At 36.7% G+C, this 1,657-nt stretch overlaps 1 protein-coding gene across 1 annotated transcript; it reads left to right on the top strand.

The window, feature by feature from the left end:
* Positions 1-693, top strand: LOC129302786 (uncharacterized). Its single transcript, XM_054941668.1, has one exon. It carries the CDS (start codon positions 1-3, stop codon positions 691-693), a length of 693 nt encoding a protein of 230 aa, XP_054797643.1.
* The last annotated feature ends 964 nt before the right edge of the window (positions 694-1,657 follow it).

Genomic DNA, 1,657 nt, shown 5'->3' with positions numbered 1-1,657 from the left:
ATGGGAAATGCAGTTTTGACACCTTGTTTTGTGCAGCAAAACCCAACTTCATCGTCGTCTTCTTCAATAAAACTTGTCTTCTGCGAAGGCACGACGAGGTTCCTGACGGGAAAACACGTCGCTAGCGAGATCATGTTCGAGTTCCCGGACAAGATGGTATGCCACGCTGACTCCTTCTTCATGGGCCTCCCGGTGCCGTCGTTAGCCATAGACGACGAGCTCATGCCAGGCCAAACCTATTTCATTCTTCCCATAGATCGTTCAGCATGCAAGGCCCTCTCGCCGGCATGGCTCGCAGCCCTAGGTTCATCATCAACTTGCCCTAATAAAACCAGTAAGCCGTCGTCGTTGTCACCATGTCCGATCAAGTTTGGAGAGAACCCTAGTCCTTTTGAGTACATAAAGGGCTCCAATGGGAGGGTTCTGATAAAGGTGAAGCCAGAGTTCATCACGAGGCTTATTAATGGAAATAATGACAAAGAAACAGATCGTAATGGTGATATTAACTATAGCTTTCTGTGTAGTACTCCCGAGTTGAAGAAGCACTATGATCGGTCACCCAAGCTTGAGACCATTTCGGAGTACAAGGTTAGGTTTTCGCCATGCAGGTTCTTGGGCTTAGAATGGAAAGAAAAAGAGAAAAATGTATATGAATCGATTTCAGAACAGAGATCTATAGATGATGATATATAATTTTTTTTGGGAAGAATTGTACACTGATAGATCAAAAGATCTTGTCTCACACACACACACACACACACACACACACACACATACACAGAGATATAGATATGAAGTGTTATTCATAAGTTCTGGGATCAATGATCGACGTGATGCAATTTGTTTGATGACTGGCCACAACATTTTTCTTAGTTTAATTATAACAACGTAATATAGAAACTTGAGAGTTGACTCTAATATAATTCCACAATTCTTGGCCATGATCTATATCTTTATGCAGTTATAGAATGTGTCAATACTAGTTTCCCACTACTTTGTTTTGTTCATAATTTTGTGCAATCAATATGATACGAAGTTGTGATTCGAACCGATTTGTTCATTTCTTGCCTTGTATGTACAAAATGAAGATTTTGGAAGTTAATTACCACCTTCCCAATATTATTTTGGTGATGTTCAATTTCTGAAATCTAATTGTGAGTGCTGAAATCTGAAATGCATCAAATTGATGATGTATCCATACATCATTCGAGATAAAGAAATTTAGACGATATAATAGCTTGGGTGTCTCTAGGCAAAAAATACTTGCTCAAAATAAATATAAGCAGTAAATTTGTTGTTTTTTCAGTGTATGGTGTGTACTCGCTCTGGTCTTAGTCAATTTGCATAAAAATGTATCATTAATTACTTCCTTCTAATTTTACTTTTTTCACAACTTTCAATGAGTATAGAATAAAAGGTTATAGCAGAAGAGAGAAAATATTTTCAAATATAGTGCACTTCATGAGGATAAATTGGGAAATTATTTTTTTCTATTTCAAACAACATCAATAAATTAACTATCTCTTCTTAATTTTGATAAGATAATTAGAAGTATTTTATAACATAGAGTTCGTGACTGTAATTAGAATTTATTATCTCAATGTCCTACACTCACTCCTACTTCATCCTATTGTTTCGTCAACAAAAAATTAAGACA

This window comes from Prosopis cineraria, unplaced genomic scaffold (genome assembly GCF_029017545.1).
Source record: "Prosopis cineraria cultivar Desert tree isolate PC_DT_omini unplaced genomic scaffold, ASM2901754v1 PC2, whole genome shotgun sequence".
Classification (NCBI taxonomy): Eukaryota; Viridiplantae; Streptophyta; class Magnoliopsida; order Fabales; family Fabaceae; genus Prosopis; species Prosopis cineraria.
The sequence above is the reverse complement of the archived record's forward strand: the minus strand, read 5'-3'. Positions and strand labels throughout refer to the sequence as shown.

Excerpts from the sequence above, each read along its gene's own strand:
- LOC129302786 (XM_054941668.1), top strand. The coding sequence starts at position 1 with ATGGGAAATGCAGTTTTGACACCTTGTTTTGTGCAGCAAAACCCAACT.